Here is a 14,762-nt window from a genome sequence, read left to right on the forward strand (position 1 = left end):
TGGGGCCCAGCTTTTCCTCCGGCTGTCGTGATGTCACGTCACGTGGTTGTGCTAAAGGTCAATGGTGGCTGCCCGGCCGCGCCCAAGGACTGAACTGAGTGATTGCAATATGCAACGCATAAAAATAGAAGAACCTAATAACAAACACAGCAAACTTAAAAGAGAATAGACCCACATATGAGACGCGCAGCAATGAACAATGGCTCATACCCTCAATGGTGGCTGCCCCGCCGCGCCCAAGGGCTGAACTGAGTGATTGCAATATGCAACGCATAAAAAAGAAATCATTTGTCATTCCACTTTATGAAGGTGGTTGACCGGCGAAGCTGTTTAGCACATGATACGGAGGTGACATAATTTTGAACAAAGATGCGAACTCACTTATTGTCTTGATTGGTGGTCATTGGGACAAAAGGTACGCACACGTGTTTATTGCCTTGGTGGGTGGTCATTATTTCACTCGCAACTGCAATCACATTCTTTGATAATGTCAAATCGATGTACATACGCCGATGAGTGGTCGGCTCGGCCGGATAGGGGTTGTATCGCAAGGGATATGACTGCTGCACGGAACTCGTAAACCGCTCCATTTCCGGTGCGGCACATTCACACTGAAATCACCTAGAACGACAACAGGGCTAGTGTCATCGCAGCTAATTCAAGCAAAGTGAGTAGCCATGAACCTTACGCGACTATGAGTTATTGCATTTTTTGCTTGCTCATGGGGGTATGAGCCATTGATGATGGCAGTTTTCGACATGATGTTTTTTATGTTGTAAGCGTGATTAGAAACAATTTAAGCACTGTTCGCATCACTTTCCTCAGTGCTTGCAGCCTCTTCCTTACGGGGCTAGGAGGCATTGCATTCTTTTGCTTGCTTACGGGAGCGTGATTTCTTACGTGGGAATGAGCCATTCATGATGATAATTTTTGTTCAAGGACAACAAAAGTGCATGGAACGCTAGCCATATACAGTGTGGCTGCAAAAATTCCCCACCGCCTATTTCGCCGTGGCAAACAGAGCGCGAAGATTGAGCACGGCAGGCCAGCTTAAACAAGCGGCTGAAGTTTCGTCGATGGCTGCTTGACTCATTGCCAATTGTCCACAGCAGCTTATTCAGACTTGCGTTCAGTGACTGAAAGGGATTCGTTATATTCCTTAAAGACAACGCCCGTTTGTTTCACCGATCGGACCTTGAAACGACCGTGGCAGAGCTACGTTATGTTACGCAGGCGCTATGAACCCGTTCGTCGGCCGCTTTTCGCTTCCGGCGAGTTATGGATGGTCGCCAATTAATCATGGGGACCCCTACATCGGGCCTGGTTTTTACGCCCAAGCGTAAGTGCACCGTCTGGCCACCAAGCAGGGAAAGAGAAGAGAATGCTGGAGGAGGAGGGCACCTAGAGATAGAGAAGAGCGCGCACCGGTGAAGGCACGGAGGAGGGTGCGGTGGAGGAGGTGGGAAGAAGCCGCAACGTCGCGGAGGAAGGAGGCAGGCAGAGGCGTGCTGGGTTCACCTGTTCTGGCAGTCGTTACAAGTTTTATGTGCGGTATGGATGTACCTGGTTCGTCTGGCGATGGAGATGTGGAGCGAGAAGGACGAAGCAGCAACGCAAGGTGTGGCATGCCGAGCGCGTGTCGACTGACCCCGAAGTCTTCGGCAAGCGCCGGGCACGAGCTGGAAAAGACCGGCAAAAGGAGTGGGGAAATGTACTCAGGAGATTCCAGAAGAACGTACTGGTGGCTTGCGACATTGCGTGTGTGCCTGGCAAGACAGCTTACCTTAAATACGCCAGAACAGCACCCGCACGCGTGTGCGTATTGCGCGTTGATGAAGTGAAATCTCACTAAAATCTTTTGAACAGTGGTGGCACCAATCCGCTCCTGGCATAGAGGTCATGGCATAAGCTGGTTGTTAAGTTTATGCGTACAGTAGACTGGACTTCTGCTGACAAGTTACTTCTTTTTTTTCTTTGCAGTGATAGTGCGCCAGGAGTTTTGAGGAAAGTGTTTCTTCCCTGTTGAAAAATCTGTCAATGGCATAAGGGCGAGTAACAAAGCTAACTCGTTATTCGGTTAACCAGTGCCCTCAACAGCTAGTTGCACTCGGACACACCTATAGTCACGGGGCCCTTGCGTCAATAGTGGTTATCTGATCCACGGGTCAGACGCGTCTGCTATTATGGCATGACTCGGCATAAGTTCGATCGCAATTACTGGTCCTTGTGTGCGTCCTAGAATGTATAGTACTGTTTGTGTCACGCATGCAAACAGATCACAAAAGTTTGGCGAAAATATAGGCAACAGATAGGATTAGTGAAAGAAAGTCGCGATACAGAAAGACGCATCTGTTCGATAACTGTTCGATAACTGTTCACGTTTGTTAGTCGGGAAAGGGTGGTCACCGGAAAACGATAAACAAGTACGCATGTCCCTGTCTTCCTCTTAAAAAAAGTAGTCCCGATGGTCCTGATGTGTCAAACAGAAAAGCAAAAGAAAAAACTGCATTGAATGAAAGCAAATAAAAGTTCTGACAGCTCTTCAGGGACAGTAGAATAGCTTAAAGTGCCCTGCTTGTAAGACATCAGGGGGATTATTCTGTAAGTGTCCGCTAAGTGGAACGAATCCACTTTGTCTGCTGCTGAAGTTCTGGTTGGCTGGGCTGAGGTATGCAGCAGAAGGAGACAGGCGCTTTTAGTCAAACAACACTTCAGCAGCAGTCAAAATGAACATGTCCACTATGTGGACACTTACAGAATAGCCCCCTAGGTCTTGCGTGGCGCGGCTGTGATTGCTTACAATCATCGGGCACGACCTCATAATTCAACCCACGAAAACGTCGGAGCAACTCGTACGGTCTGAAAAAGCGATGCAAAAGTTTTTTTCAGCCAGTCATCGTCGATGTGTCGGGGTCCAAACCGAAACGTGATCACCATGCCGGAACTGCACATATCATCGTTGAAGACAGGAGCGTCGGCAGTCAGTTATTTGCTGGTCCTTGATACGCAGGTGGGCGAGATGTCGGGTTTCTTTGGTGTACTGGAGATGAGCAGCGACACCGAGATGGGCAGCAATGTCCACGTCATTGATGTTCGGTAGTATGAAGCCAAGCATTGTAGCCGTGCACATTCTGTAAAGCAGCTTGAACGGTAACATGTACACCCATGAGCAAAAGTATACTGACGAGGTATTGCGCGATAAAACCCCTTTCCTGCCATCTCTGTCTTTCTATGGGCAGTGACGCCGAGATGGGCAGCAACGTCCTCGTCGTTCATGTTCTGTAGTATAAGGTCAAACGTTGTTGCCACGCACTTCCCGTAAAGCAGCTTGAACACTGACATGTATGTACGTTGTTTCCCATATTGCCATGTAGGAAGCGGATGTTATGTACGAAAGCATGGCTTCCCACGTCTTGTGTTCGACGTAGGTGTGCTACATTGATCACATGTGGGCGAGGTTTTTATTCAGGTTGTTTGTTTGTGGGTGGCAGGCGAACGCCCTGCGGCGGTAACTTGTCTGGTTGTGAGTTAAGATAGCTTTGGTTAGCTTTCCCGTAAAAGCCATTGCTCACTAGGTGATAAGAAGATTTGGGGCACCATGTTCTAGCAGGACGTTTTCGACAAAGAACTTTGCCACTGCGGCAGCAGACCTTTGCGCAGGGCTTTCGTTTCGGCTTAATGGGCAAGGTAGCCAGATGACAATCCACTTATTCGCAGACGTTGACATCCCCCCCTCCTACCACCATCCGCACGCAAAAGGCCGTAATAAATCAACCCGATCAGCTCGAATGGTCCGACAGGATCTTCAAAGGGCTGGAGCAATGCAGCTGGCTTTGTCAGTGGTGGCTTTTGCCGCTGACAATCTCGGCAGGTGTTGGTGTAGTGAACCACATCGGCAGTTAGGCGCCGCCAGTAATTTTTTTCCTGTATCACCGAGAACGTGCGTGAAAAACAAGAAGGTAGTTGGCGCAAAACGGGGAGATGCTTTTTCTTATTAGGACGCTGTTTCACAAGGTAAATGAAGCCTAAATTCTATCGGGGCAAAGTCGGTTTGGCCTTTCATGTACTATGAAGACTTATTTCTTCAAGTCTGATGGCTGCTGCTGGGAGAAGTCTGCGATTATCGTTCCTAAGAAGATGTCCAGGTCTTGGGCGGCTTAAGACGGTAGGGTCTATGCGGGCGCGATACAGGAGGTCGGCATCAGAATGTTTCTGTCCAGGCATGACTATAGTGTCAACATTACTATTGTGTCAAATCCTTGCAGTCTGATGCTCCGCTGTGCTAGGTTCCCTGAAAGATTCTGTAAATTTGATAGCCGGCACAATCCATGGTGGTCTTTTACGACTTTAAAGGGCCTGTCATATAGGTAAGGGAGAAATTTTGCCGGAGCCCAAATTATGATAAGGCGCTTTTTCGCCTAATAATAACTGGCGTCTTTTTTCGATGGCGAACGGCTAGCGCACGCTATGATCCTTTTATAGCCGCCTTTATATTTCATTTAGTTTCATTTCATTTCATTTATTGATACTGTGAATCCCATCAGGGATTGTAACAGGAAGGGTTGTATGTGATATGTAGGAACATGGTATAAGGGGTTACATACTAAATCTTATACAACAAAAACTTTGGGCATATAACAATTTGATTACGTGATTATACAAGAGAATAACTTGAACGAAGAATACATGACAACAATAATTGCAGTTGCAGAAACCAGTTACAGGGTTAGTATTGAGGTAATAACAGTCACGCAACAATCAAGGTTACAATAATGCCAACAAGAAAAGAAATGTATTGCATCATTGCCGTAATTATAGTCAAGCACAAACACCGTTAAAATAACAAGGCAACACGGAACTACGTAAATAATGAGAAGAATTATTGCTGCAATGCGTATAGTTGGTCCGCAATCAGGGTACCAAATGTATCTAAGGATGAGCTGTCAGTGATACCTGTGTTAAGGTTATTCCATTCGCGTGTCGCCCTTGGAAATAATTAGCATTGGAAAATATCAGTGCGGAATGAAAATTCGCTTAATGTGTGTGTGAGTTTATGACGAGTTAACCTATTCGAGGACGTTGATATGTATTTCATAATAGGCAGTTTAAGTTGATTAGTTATTAATTGATACATGATCTTTAGTCTAGCAAGCTTGGCTCTCTTATCCGTGGTTAGAAGTTCTGCCCGTTTCAGTAATGTTGTCGGTGAGCCTGTGATGGAGTGCTTATTATATATGCATCTCAGCGCTTTTGGCTCTACCCCTTCAAGTTTTTTAAGCAGCTTGTTAGTAAACGGGAACCAAGCGGTGTTGGCGTACTCTAGAACCGGACTTATAAGTGTTTTATATGCGAGTAACTTTGTTTCAGATGGTGCTAGTTTAAGGCGTCTGTTAATGAAGAATAGCTGTCTTGTTGTGGTTGATGTGGTATTGTTAACGTGAGAATCCCACCTGAAGTCAGATGTTAGTGCCCCACCAAGGCACTTATGCTCATGAACAGATGCAAGAGGAATGTTGTTAAGGGTGTACTGGTATATTAAGGGTGTACTGGTTGTTAAGGGTGTACTGGTATGTGTACTGGTTAAGGGTATGTTTTTTCTGGTTATAGATAATAGAATGGACTTTTTTAGATTGATATCCATCTGCCAGTCCTTGCACCACTCGGAAACGGCTGTTATGGCGTTATTTAAAGTTCTATGGTCATCAAGGCAGTTAATTTCCTGGAAAGGAACGCAATCATCTGCAAAAAGTTTGATATTCTGTGAAGCGTATGCTGGTAAGTCATTAGTAAAGATTAAAAATAATACTTGGGCTGATGCACTTCCTTGGGGTACTTCTGACGTAATGTTGGTTGTCGCGGACCTCACGTTGTTAATTTCAACAAACTGTGTGCGATTACTAAGATAGTTTTAATCCAATCAATGATTGTTAGTTCTAGTTTTGAATGGAGTTTAGTGTGTGACACGTGGTCAAATGCCTTCGAAAAGTCTAAAGATATGAGGTCTATTTGTTTCTGGTTATCAATGCTCTTGGATATGTCATGTGTTAATTCAATTAATTGCGTAATAGTAGAAATGCCTTTACGAAAGCCGTGCTGACAAGGGGTTAAGATATCATTTACTTCTATATGACCATTCACGTGTTTTAAAACAATATGTTCTAATAACTTGCATACTGTGCTGGTTAATGATATGGGTCTGTAGTTTGAAGTATCAGATTTATTTCCTGATTTGTGTATTGGTGTTATTTTGGCACTTTTCCATTCCGTAGGAAGGTGCAGGTGGATAATGATTTGTTAAAAGGGGGAATAGGAATTTTGCCATCCACTCGGCATATCGATGAAGGAATATTTTAGGGATGTTATCTTGCCGTGGTTTTCTTGTGTCGAGATTCAGTAAAAAATTTAGTACTCCTGTTTCTGTTATAATTATTGGTTCCATCTTCTCACCAGTGCCGAAGGTTATTCCTGGTACTTCTCCGTTATCAGATGTAAAATACTGCAGAAATAATTATTCAAAGAAGTCATACTGGACTCGCTTAGGTACACATCAGACGATTCTTAGTTGAACTCGACTTCGGGCTCCGTCTGAACAGTCAGATGTGCGGTGACGTGGGAGAAGTCCTTGACAAAGCGTCTATAGTAAGCAACCAGGCCAAGCAACGTGCACGCGGACTTCTTGTCGGTGGGCTGCTGGAAGTTAGCGATGGCAGCGGTCTTCGGCGGATCGAGATGGACTCCAGGCTTACTGTGGAGGTGGGCTAGCAGGAGGAGCTCTTCGTATGCGTACTGGAACTTTTAAATTTCAGGGTGAGTCCAGAAGAATTGATTGCCTACTCTCCCAAGCTGACTAATAACTTCCGACTGTACGTTCTGTTTGAACTTCCTACTAAGGAAGCTGCCACATTGTTCCAAAGACCATGAAATGTCCTCAAGCCTGATCCACAAATTGTAATAGGCCTCGTTTTGTAATAGTCACACAACCGGTATTCGTTATGAGAAATAGCTTGTTCGCCAATTTCGCCTCAAACATCGGATCCCGGCGTTATTAGACAGTTTTAAAATAGTGTTTGTCAACTTACTTACGTTAGACGTAAGTAAATTTGTGGGAACCTATGGTGCGTGTCCCTTCAAGACTTCTACAGCGAAGCTCTTTACGCCTATGTTCTTGTGGATCTCGTCTCCCTGGACATAAACCAACAATTTTTCATACGTGGGCCCATCTCGAAGATAGCGCAATGCCAGGCCAAACCGCAGCGGAGGTGAAGCAGACGTTAAGCACTCCTCATACGTGGACAGATTCCGACGATAGCACAATACCGGGCGGGTGGAGCTGCAGTTTGCCAATATGATGTCCACATTCACAGCCTCGCTGGTCATCCTTCTTCACAGAGTGGAAGGACACTCAATATTTAGTTTACCGTTCGGGAAGGGCAAACGTGAGGAATGCCTTAAAAAACAGGCCGCCGTCTTGTGCCTCGCGCAAAACGTATCCAAACCAATACAATTCATTACCAATCTTCCTATTGTTTCAACGCGCACGCGTCTCGTCAGGCCTACGGGAGCCGGAATCGCCGAAGGATGTCAGAAATTGGACGCGCTATGCGCTCATAAATAATGTTTCAGGCGAGTTTCGAAAAAGCGAATGCTCACTTCTGTAGTTACTGCCGATCAACGCGAATGGGAACATGACGAAAACTCATGCTGAAGTGGAAGCCTTCGGTGCGGCCATGTTTGACAACGCTATCAATGCAATAACATTAAAGGTCCCGTGTCACAAGAAAATACGGTGTCGGCGTCTGGCTCTGGCTCCGACTGTCTTGTGAGCGAAAAATCATTCGGAACCACGCATACCGAACCACGCAGGCCCTCCGCGTGGTACAGAGGCGTTACTGAATAATTGAATTTATCAATGTAAAATGAACTAGAAAAATCGCAAAGTACAAGGAACACACAACCTCTTGAACCTTTTCGCGAAGCAGTTTGCTCTAGAGAAACGAGATGGCGCTTTCGGCGGCACCTCGCACGTTGCTTCAGCAAGCGCGCACTAATATGAAACCATACCTCTTCTGCCCTGCTTCTGTGCCATCAGTTGTCGAAAGGCAACTGGGTTTTTGCTAACGCACTGTGCTCCATTCATGCTGCAGAATATGGAGTGGTGAGTGAAGAAGTGTGCCCTAGTCAGCTGCAAAATTTATGACTTGCAATATTACGGCTCGAAATCGAAGATGAGAGGCGTACTCTTGGAACAGAAGAAGAGGAGACGGAAAGCTTTATAAAATATGCACATCTACCAGGTTATAGCATACAAGTAGCGGCACCGAATAGCGAAATAAACCAACGGGGCAGCTGGTGGCGACTCTCTCTAAGAATGGGCCTGTTCTGCCTTGAATCCCTTTGGCAGGAGTGAGGCGAGGCGGGTGATGAAGTCATCCGCCTCAGTGACATCAACTAAGACAAAATAACATAACTCTGTTACGCGGAGACTCAAACACACACCGCTTTTCAAGCGTTTCTGCCATTCGCAGAGCGGCGCGCCCCACGCGATCCCTTGCAACACCATCCAGATGGCGCTCGCCTTCCCACATACGGGCCACGCAAGTGGTTGAGTTTCTACCAAAATGTTTGCCTTCATGCATAGCGTTCGCCGTCAGCGTTTCCCAGTTAACATTACGGTTACATAAGCTGCAGTTGCCGGGAATCGTGACAAGCAGTATAGCATCTTTGAATGCTGCTGTGTTCCACTCTTAAAGCGATGATTAAAGGAATACAAAATTTAAAAAAAAATGTTGCCGGGATGTCTTCATCGATACATAGCTATCGCACCAACACTGACCAAAATAACACTCTTTCAGAGTAGAAATGAGCGATGAGTAATTATGGTAATGAATATTTTTCAGATCGCCGCATGTAGCGGCCTCCTCGGGAGGCTTCGGGCAAAACCGAATATCGCGTCACACTTACCTGCCTCACTGCTTCCCGCGCATTGCGAGCGATCGCCGTCACTGAGCGCGCGAAAGGGTGAGTGTGACGTTTTCTGCGAGGCGTTTGCTTCGTAGTTCGCCCGTGCAATTCGTACCTCTTCCTCGTGTGAACTCTTCAAGAACATCGGCTTTCATCTCGTGGTTTTGTGGTTTGATGTGAGGAGCAGCCGTGTCAACGCCGCAGAATGCCGAGGGTTTGCTGCGCGCAAGGGTGCCGAAATAGTATTGCCCCAAACCACTGGCTTGCTCGCGCTGTAGTTTTGTGCAGAGCTGCCGTTTGTCAGTAATTTGCTATTTATACGACGTTCGCAGCCAGATATTTGGCCAATTCTGCCCGAATAATTCGAAATTCGCATTGTCTGCAGCAACGACGAACGAAGCAACAGCAACAACAGCAAAAAGATATGGTCTAGATGTTACTGGTGGTGCGATCTCGCTCCCGTGAAGAGAAGGAGCGCCCTGCTGCGCCGAAGAAACGCGGGAGCGAGCATGTTAGCTATAGCGCAGGAGGAATGTGCTGAGCTGAGGTATTTGTTACCAGCTCGCCACTTGTGTTTCACGTAGCTGCGAGTTCTGCAAGCTGTGTATGAAAACTTTGTTCCTCTGTGTTTAGATTATCGATAAGCTTCTTCGTTGCTAGTCCAGGCTCCTTCGGCAACGCGGAGAGGGACTGCTGCGGCGGGTCGTCGTCATTGTCGCTAGATGACGCAGACTGGTTGTGCCAATATGTCTGTATCATGTGTGGTCGTTCAGCAGGCCGCTCATTGAAGTCCAAATCTCCGCTCACGCCATCACTTCTCATTAGAACACAGCATTGTGCGCGAAGAAACGCGGGGAAAACATAACAGTGCGCAAGCCGGTCAGTTCGCCCCGTTGCTACTAAAGGTGGAGGTAACATCAGATCCGTCGGTCTTCAGTCGAAAGCGTGTTGTGTGTTACCCAGTTGCCGCTCCCAGAGCCTAAAAAATAAAGGCACGCGCTCAAACATAACCCAAATAATGACTTTATAAAAGAGCAATCGTATCTTAGCAATGCGGTTTTGGTGCTGTCTAAACATTCTTGGAGTTTTATTCTGTATCCATTTAAGCGCGCTCCGAAGTTTTTTCTGACCGTCCGTAAACATTTTACGAACGTTAAACTCAATAGACAGTTTTGGAATAGCGCTTACAACGAAACGCAAACATAGTACGTACGTAAAGAAATAGCGTCGAATTCACTACGCGTGCTCGGAACTTTATAGAGATTGCGGGGTTTACGTGCGCTATAATAATGTACATCATTCGGCGGGTTTAACGTTCGTGCTGTTTACGGACACTAAGAGATATCGCTGGCTCCCATGGCTCCCGCTTCAGCGTGAATTCGCGTGATGGCTCCGCTCTCAGTCGCGTCGATCAGCAGTAGCTATATAAATGAGATTTCGCTTTCTCTAAACTCACCTGAAATGTTAGTTGTCAACGCATCTGAGATCGTTCGGCGATTCCTCATTCCGTAGGCCTAACGAGACGCGTCCGCATAGCAGCAACAGGAAATGGCTCCTTTACTAGAGGGCAGCCGCATCGCTCGCATTCCCATTGTACTGGCGGTTCATTTAGCTCTGCATAGATGCCGTACGGCTGCGCTAGTTGCCATTTCAACTTACGGCGGTAAGGGCAGCGGCGGCCGAATGCTTCCTCCGGCGTATCGATAGCGCCGATACGTGGGGGCGTCTGCTAACGAGTGTTCTCGCGGCCCACCGAGACAGATGTCGTGGTAACCTCAGAGACCGAAGCACGCGGATCTAGGTTGTAGGCGTGCGCCATAAGCGGTCCTCGTTGCTTTTTCTCGAAGACGAGAAACGGGAGAGGGCACGGATCCCTGTTCATCGGAACACGTGACAGGCGTCTATAGTAAAGAAGTCATTGCAACACGATGATTGCTGATGAATTGTCGTGGCTTCAACACGTTTGGCACGAGGCACCGGACGGTGCCCTATTTTTTAACGCCTTTCTTACGTTTGCCTTCTTATAAAATAAACTAAGGTATTCTAGGGTCGCGCACCGTACCGTACCGCAACGTTGGTTACGTCTAACGTACGTAAGATGACAAACGCTATTCTAAAACTGTCTAATAGCGTATGTTATCAGAGCGCACCTAAGCCACAGAAAGCCAATAACGTTCGGAGCAAACGCAGTGAGGACTACGCTATTAGTCTACTTGTCACTTGTCCAGCTTACGCTGTGACTGTGCTCGGTGTGCCACGCAGGCCTGTGACTTTTTGTTTACACAGCGTGAACTTTTGGGACACACCTTGTAAGTGCTGTGGTGGTTTGAGGAGACATGCATGCAAAAATACTATGCCCGATCCACGTGATCGCTGCCCTGCGCCCTGAATTTGCAGCCGAGCTGTCACTTCTCATGGCTGCATGTTGGCTCAAGCACTCACATTCATCTAATTGCTTTCATCAATTGTATTTTGCACTGTATCTTTCACAGTGCGTCGCATACTTGTTAATAAATAGATCTACAAGTATGTCCTATGTGAAGTAGGACCTTTATCTAAATGCACAGAATTGTTATTAATTCCTTTCGTAAATCTTCCATTTGTAGTCAAAATCATCACCTTTCAAGCTCATGATTGACACCAAGTTACTTATATTTTTGTTTCTTGGTTTCTTGCCTTTTCTTATCTTGCTGCCGCTGCTATCATGAAATGCGTTTTTTTCCTCTTTGAGTGTCACTTTTTTTCCTCACCAGCTACATAAACTTTGATATCGGGTTAGTACATCGTCACCTTTATCGCTACCTTCTACTTGCTTTTCTCTGCTTGGAATTCCTGGGGCTCTCAGACGGTCTTGCGAGCTAGACGTCTGGCAATACGAAAAAATGTACGCATACTCACTGCACTGCAAGAACCCACTGGAGACACGTACGACACACCGACCAGTTTGCGATCCATTTGGACTTTATGAGCACAAATATATTCTCGCTTGAGGAATCGTCGTGCTTTATTGAACAAACTTCGGGTGACCGCGCATCACTACGACTGCTTGCCGGCGACGAGGCAGAGTGTGATTTGTGACTCCGCGTTCTGATTAATTGACTGCGGCCTGAGGTGTCTTCTTACCATGGTAACTGAAGCATTACGGAACCAAAGTTTTGCGATAGCCGGCGCATGGTGTAGAACAGTAGGCCCGTAGAACCGGCCTACATGCGACCATGGAGCAGCGGTTTGATGTGTTCGCGGGCGTACGTTCTGTGGAGCCCTTCCGACTCTTGCAGCGCATCCACTAACCTTCACTTCCCTGCGTTTCTCGTGCGCACAGATACAGATAGGATGCGCCTGCGGTAGGGAGTATTCGTTCCTTAAGTCAAAGCAGCCGCTTCTTTCCATTCTTCCTGGATGAAGCGTCAGCTCGCAGGCGCATGGTGCGGAGGGCAGCAAAGTGCACACATTCTGCGTAGCACTCCATCAGCACGTGTATTGAGGTACACCTGTGCACGTGTGCATGAACCTCGAACGCGCTCTGCCTAAAACATTTCATGCTGTCCCGAGTACTGCGAAGAACAAGCAACAGTTAAGCAACACGTGTTATAGTATGCACAAAAGCAAGTTGTTACTGAACACAAGCTATGGATTCATAACGCACGTTTCACATGCCGCAAATTCACCATAGGCGCTGTCAAAAGCAGGAATCACTGACCTGCAAGGTGTTCATTGTACAGATTCTGAAACGCATGGGTTTCGGCCTGCAATGGCGCGTTAGCATGATTCCCCCAGAGAGGACAAAATTTCCCGTGGGTGTAATTCCTTAATATGTTGCCATTGCCGTGGCGCGTAACATTGCATACAGCGTTGCATGCGCATTCATTTCGCGAACTTTAGTTCCTCCTATCCCACCTGGCCACAGCAACATCCGGGAGAGCGCGGTTCAGATAACGCTGCGCAACAAAACACGGAGACCAACGCGAACCTACCCGCACGGCACCTTTGCCACGGTACGAAACCTACGGAGCAATACGTGTGAGCGTATAGAATCATAACAAAGCCGCCATTGTGGCCCGAAAGGCGTGGCTGCTACATCAAAGGAATAAAAAAAACAGCAAAAAAGAGGAGAACCTACTATGTCATTTTCAACACAGTTCTCATAGCGCGCGGAGGAGGTAGGGCCTCTCCTTAGTTTCGTTCCTCCATGGCTTACACGCACCAAAGCGCCATGCGTTTTGGAGCTTATGAGCATGCCTCGTGGCAGTGCCCATAGATGCAGCCGAGTGTCATTAACCAAGCGAGAGACAGGACTCCTACCGTAGTACATGCCTCAAGCATAACTTGTTTCGACGGGGGCAATACGTTGCTTTCCTATAATAATTCAATGCTAAAAGGTTACTCTCAACAGTCATTGTGAGATGCATGCCACTGATCTTTTTTATTTAATGCCGATAGAATAATCCTGTGCTACAAATATCCGCAGGCGACAGTGACCACAGTGGTACCTTCAGCGCGGTGGGCCGTCTCAGAGCACCGGCGTGGCCGTGCCCTGCTACAGGGCGCGGATACCGTTGACGGTATCGAGAGTGTGACGTGGTGCTTCGCCGCCTGCCTCAAGGTTCCCACGTGTCGCGCCTTCAACTACGGCAAGGCGGGCTGTCAGATGCTGCAGCAGGAGCTCTGCCACCAGGCTGGACTCAAGCTGACTGCGGAGCCCCGTCTTAACTACTACGACTTGCACGAGCGTGCACTGGATGAGGTGAGACGCCACGACACTTCATTAAATACATATAGTTACAATTTCTTTATTTATTGATATCATGATTAGTTCGCGGCAAAAAAGTATACCGGTCAACGATTCGCGTTTCTTTCTTTTTTTTTTGAAGCATTGTTCTGGCAGAGAGTATCCTTTGGCTAGACTACTAAAAACATGCCGCAGGTATTATGCCTTTACTCACATATGCAAGAGTCCATTTTCTGCCTTTCGTGTATACGTAGATAAATAGTTTTTATGATTAACCGGCTTTACGCACACCTCCTCGTTTTCAGTTTCCCGGTTTGCTTTTCTATCTCACATTGTTCTGTCTACTACATTTCTCTTGTACAATTTTTCTCGCGAATTAGTTTTTAAGTGCACGACTACGAAACTTCCAAAGCTTTTCCTGAGCACTATAATAAACATTTCACTGATTGATTGATTCTTGTTATTCTTATTGTGTTCGCATATACGGAAGAGTCATCTAAGGAGAAAGTGAGGTAGTTGGCAACTGTCACCACGAGGGGCACAATGTCTGCTGGCTCTAGAAGCGTATAAGTTCGAGCGGCGACCCTAGCCTCCAATGGAGGAGGTGGCTCTAAACGCGAATAAGTCTCCAGCGGCGACCCTAGTCTCCAATGGAGGCTGGTCGCTCTAAAAGCGAATAAGACTCCAGCGGCGACCCTAGCCTCCAACGGAGGCTGGTGGATCATGCCCGACGAGCAGCGACGCTCAGTGGTGCCCTGGAATAGGGGCGCCAACCATGAAGGCTGGAGATCGTCATCAACCAATAGAAGATGAAGACATCCGCCCGGACCACTGAATTACTCTGTCTAGAGCATTAAAGTTTACTTCCTCCTCCTCCTCCTCCTCTTATAAAACGAAGTGAAGAACCGCAGGCAGTAAGGGGGAGCGGCACCGAGATTAAAGGAGCAGAAGAACAGAATAAAAAATATTATAGGCCATTACACTCTGTGAAGGTGGATGACCAGCGAAGCTGTTTAGCGCATTAGGCAGAGGTGACACATCATTTTCAACAAAGGCATGATCATATTTATTG

At 47.0% G+C, this 14,762-nt stretch overlaps 1 protein-coding gene across 1 annotated transcript in view; it reads left to right on the top strand.

Moving 5' to 3' along the window:
* The window catches only part of LOC139059620 (collectin-11-like), a 73,521-nt gene that overhangs the window by 26,093 nt on the left and 32,666 nt on the right, over positions 1-14,762 (top strand). Inside the window, exon 2 of the mRNA XM_070538042.1 lies at positions 13,430-13,705. Within this exon, the coding sequence (XP_070394143.1) occupies positions 13,610-13,705 (96 nt within the window). The 5' untranslated portion in view covers positions 13,430-13,609. The remainder of the gene's footprint in view (positions 1-13,429; positions 13,706-14,762) is intronic.

This window comes from Dermacentor albipictus, chromosome 4 (genome assembly GCF_038994185.2).
Source record: "Dermacentor albipictus isolate Rhodes 1998 colony chromosome 4, USDA_Dalb.pri_finalv2, whole genome shotgun sequence".
Taxonomy (NCBI): domain Eukaryota; kingdom Metazoa; phylum Arthropoda; class Arachnida; order Ixodida; family Ixodidae; genus Dermacentor; species Dermacentor albipictus.